Source organism: Manduca sexta, unplaced genomic scaffold (assembly GCF_014839805.1).
Source record: "Manduca sexta isolate Smith_Timp_Sample1 unplaced genomic scaffold, JHU_Msex_v1.0 HiC_scaffold_3443, whole genome shotgun sequence".
Taxonomy (NCBI): Eukaryota; Metazoa; Arthropoda; class Insecta; order Lepidoptera; family Sphingidae; genus Manduca; species Manduca sexta.
In genome coordinates, this window is record NW_023594512.1 from 9,268 (window position 1) to 13,738 (window position 4,471).

A 4,471-nucleotide genomic window follows, 5' to 3' on the forward strand; every position below is an offset into this window, starting at 1 on the left:
CTTTTAGTACATTTATCTGCAATATAAAACCGTTTAACTTAAAAATTTTTTAGCGTTTTATTTTATATTTTAATTCAATGCTTTTATGATGGATAGAAGTCTGTTTGCCGCTTTTTTGTTATTAGCATTCATTTGTACTACGATCATCCATTAATTAAAATATAGTACCAATAAAATACCCAAAATCAAATAAAATTATTTATTTATAAGCATAGGTAGTTTACAAGTGTTATTGAAAATATATTTTTCATTATGCTTTGTTGTCGCGTCAGCGTACAAAAATATATTATTTTTATATTGACTATTACATCCATAAGGGAAAACAAAAAATACGTGTTCGTATTCCTTTTCTAGACGACAGTCAGACATTATGAGTAGCTGCGCACGCGGCACTTGTAGTTACTCAAACTTCCGTGGCGCCATCTAGCGTCACCGGTAACATCTGGCGATCCTCGATGTGTTAATGTTTTTACACAAGTCCCCAGCGTATAAAGTCGTCGACAACTTCGTTGATTCTATCGCGGAGGATGTCGCTCGTGTTGTTCACCACGAAGCTGTGCAAGCCCAAGTCCTTGTCCACTTTGGGTGCGTTCTCCTCGTCTACGGTGATCAGCGGCAACATCGTCATCGCCAGGGTCAACCCGAATGGAAGTTTCTGTGAATTTTATTACCTTATTATACACACACACACATACTCACGTTGTATATACCCAAAGCGGTAGACCGAGGCGCAACTTGTACACTGACTCTCCCCCGTGTGTATGACTCCGGACACTTTGCCCAACCCGGGAATCGAACCCGAGATCTCAAAACTGCAGTCATACCGTAATAAAACTAAGCCATCAAGGCGGTCATAATTTTTTACAATTCACATGCTTATATGACGAAAATAAATCGACGTGTTATCGTTAAAAAGGATTAAGATATTTTAATGCATACGCATGGTGATACGATAAAAAATAAAATAGTAAAATGACTGCCTCGGTGGCGTAGTTGTATTGCACGTCCGGTACAATAGCGCTCTGAGGTCCTGGGTTCGAATCCCGGGTCGGGCAAAGTGATATTTGGGTTTTTCTGCTCGGTATCAGCCCGAGTCTGGAATTTGTGCCCGATATGGCGATAGGCTCGCCCCTATCACATCATGGGACGGAACATACTTGGCGAAAAGTGGGTGCCCTAGTTGCGCCTCTGCATACCTTCGGGGATAAAATGCGTGATGTTATGTATGTATGTATGTATGTAAAATGAAATGTTTTGTACATAAGTATCGAAAAATAAATACGTGTGTAACGCGAACGAAAGTTGCATACATCTACACCCGGCTTATAGCATTGTCCTAACCGAGCGTATGCACCATGCCTCGTTCCCGTCCCGTCCCACCGCTAGCGTCCGGCGACGACACTCGAGACCGGAACACGCGCGCGCGCCGGCGTCGTATGGATAATTTTATTGTAATAGCCCGTTTTATGTTGTTTTGTATGTGTATATGGTTGTCCTCCGAACCCTGTGTCTTAATTACCACCCTTGAGAACACCTTCCTACACCGTATTAGAGCACTACGTGTTATTTTAATCCTGATAGAAGTTTAGTGGTGATACTATATTATAACGCGTTGCGACCACAGCACTCTAGCTATCTCGATACTTATTTCAAACTATAATTTTCTTAGATGATTTCAATCATCGTTTCTTGTTTCGAACATCTTAGTTCACTTTTGTAATAGTTAAATTGGTTTTAAGTTAAATTCACACAATGTGTGTTCCTCTGAATGAAAAAACCTTTAACAATACTGGTTGCCGCGCCTGATGAACCAGTTCTCATCGGTTGCTCGGTTTTAATATTATGTTGAGATCACACTATTGGAATCTGCTCTCTAAACCGTTTCACACTATGGCCAGGCTAGAAACGAGTCAGGCATAAAATATTATTTGTATTGAATAGTATGAAGCCATGCACACTAGCCGTCCCAACACCGACCAATACCGTCGCGTGCCATGCACGGAGCGTTAACAATTGTTGGCGAGAATATTTTGCCGCTGCCGCAACGCACCGTGCATGCGACGATCCTACGGTCAGTAAAACGTATCCACGGGTATGATACGCCGTAATGGGCAAAGTAGTCCGTGTCGTGTTTCTTTTCGTGCCTGATCGCACGCCCATGCTATGTATAAAAACTATAAAATTGTCGTAACTCACCGAGTTATATTCAAAGTCGAAGTCCTCCCTCGGATAGATCTCATCAGGGTTGAGAGCCAGTCTCTTCATGGCTAGGCTGAGCTCCTTGTAGTAGTGGTCCAGGAGCTGTTCGTAGTACTGGTCGCGGAACTTCTTGTCGGTGCCGGAGAAGATAAAGTAAAGCAGATCGACAGCCGGAGACGCGCCCCGAATGGTCTGGTAATCTATAATTTTTACTTCCATGCCTCCATCCTAAAAATACATATTGAAACCATTTTCGTCATTTTTATTAATCAGAGCACATAGAAAGGGAATGGAGCAGTCAGGCAAATTCCCAGATCAGGAAAAATGTTGGGCCGGCAAATAAAAATAATTTTATAATTACCATGCTTAGCAGCGAAACAAAAACATAGTTTTTATGTTTTTTTAATAATAAGCTCGTGACTTATATGGTCATGGCACGCTCTAGGGAGGCCTATGTTTAGCAGTGGACAGTTGTAGGCAGATGAGATGAGACTTAAATGGTGTTACTGTATAGCATGGTGAATATTATTTAAGTTATCTTTAGGTGGAGGCTTATTGTCAGCAATTTGTTAGAATATATTGTTGTATAATTGTAAATTAGTCTGTAAGCCTTGCTAAAATGAAATAAATAAATATTATTTTTGCCTTGGAGCAGCCAAATAGTTAGATCAGGCCATGCGATTATGTCGCAAACTCCTAATTACCTGACACGTTTATTCAAAAATAAACGTATGATGTGAAACCTTGAGGTGATCCATAACATAGCTTAATAGTTGAAGAGTACAAATTTATTTTAAACCAGCTTTTGTTTGACTGACACTGCGAAGGAGTTTATTTCATAATATGTAAGGATAAGTCATTTAAGAGTCTTCTAGAACTTGTAATACTTATAAGCATATCTATAATGTTTGCGCAGGAAGAGTTTGTAATAATGTAACTTAGTCTCTTGTTTTTGCTAATAGGACAAATAATAATTCCTTTTTGTAAACCTCGTTGGTAGGTGTAGGTACTCACCGCGTTCACCCTGTACATTTGGTTGCTGACTCTGTAGCAATGCGTTAATACCTTTAGTTTCACCGGTTTTAAAATATCATCGTAATCCACCATCTCAATAGATGCTATGAATGCTTCTACTCTGCTTCTTTTTTCTTCCTTGACCATATTAATTCCCTTGTCAATGATATCGTTGAAATATTCAGTATTTTCTGTATCCCATGAAAACGTTAAAGTTTCCACGTATTTATTAAATTCTTCCTTGTTTTCTTTCTCAAATGCGACAGACAGAGCGTGAAACTTAGCGATTTCTTCCACAGCCTTAGAGGCGTAGTCCCAATCCACCGACGTACCCACTGTGAACCCTTGTGCCGACAAGTCCTCCAACACGATGACTTCTTCATACAGCTTGCTGCTGCATCCGTAACACTTCGGCGCTACAAACCGCTTGTCCTGCGGCACATTGTGCTTCTCTTGAAGGTTTTCGTAAAATTTTATGAGTTTGGTGTAAAAATCGTTTTCTGCTTCAAACATCCGGAAACCTGGAAGTTCTTGCCTGAATTTTTCTCCGACGGCTGCCACTTTCGCGAACAGTTTCAGCTCATCGTCTCCGTGGCTGATGGTCACCTGGAACAGCTGGGTGGTGAAGTTGGCTCCGCCGCTGCTGATGGGCTGTATCTTCACTTGAGGGGCGACGAGCGCTTGCTCAGCCACTATCTTGTTCAGAAGCTCGATGAGAATTTGTTCGTGTTCCGACATGTTTCGCGCTGCGATACAATGTAATACTGACAATTGTTTCCATAATGTGCGTGGCGTGGCTTAAATAAAAAATATTATCTTATCTGTATTGTCCTAACGTAGATTCTTAATATAGCATTAAAGTTAACATAGTATCTAGTTGATGCAATTCATACGACATCATTACATCATCGGCTACGGTAAGATTGTACCCTAGACATAATTGTCTTAATTAGGGCTTTTAGTTATTTTTTAGTAGCCAGTTTCAGTTCATTTAACTTTTCCATTCCATGTATGGTAACTTACAATGCAATCTTTAATATTAGTTAGTTACAATAAGGTCGTATATAACAGGTTAAGGGCCTCTTACAAACAAACTCATCACAATATATTTTAATAACCGACCTAATACGAAAAGTACACTCTATGGTCGCAAATAAACAGTAATCAAATGTGTACTACCTTTTGGCTTGGGTGGTTTTATTTTATTTATTTATTTTATTTACTTTATTATTTATACATATATTATAACACCATAACA

The 4,471-nt window shown here is 39.8% G+C and overlaps 1 protein-coding gene across 1 annotated transcript; it reads right to left on the reverse strand.

The window, feature by feature from the left end:
* Nucleotides 1–346: 346 nt before the first annotated feature.
* Nucleotides 347–3,992, reverse strand: LOC119192958. The gene is made up of 3 exons (XM_037446686.1): nucleotides 3,214–3,992; nucleotides 2,197–2,427; nucleotides 347–655 (listed from the first exon to the last, which is right to left on the reverse strand). The coding sequence occupies exons 1-3, from the start codon at nucleotides 3,949–3,951 to the stop codon at nucleotides 470–472; spliced, it is 1,155 nt and encodes a 384-aa protein (XP_037302583.1). The 5' UTR covers nucleotides 3,952–3,992; the 3' UTR covers nucleotides 347–469.
* Between the last annotated feature and the right edge of the window lie 479 nt (nucleotides 3,993–4,471).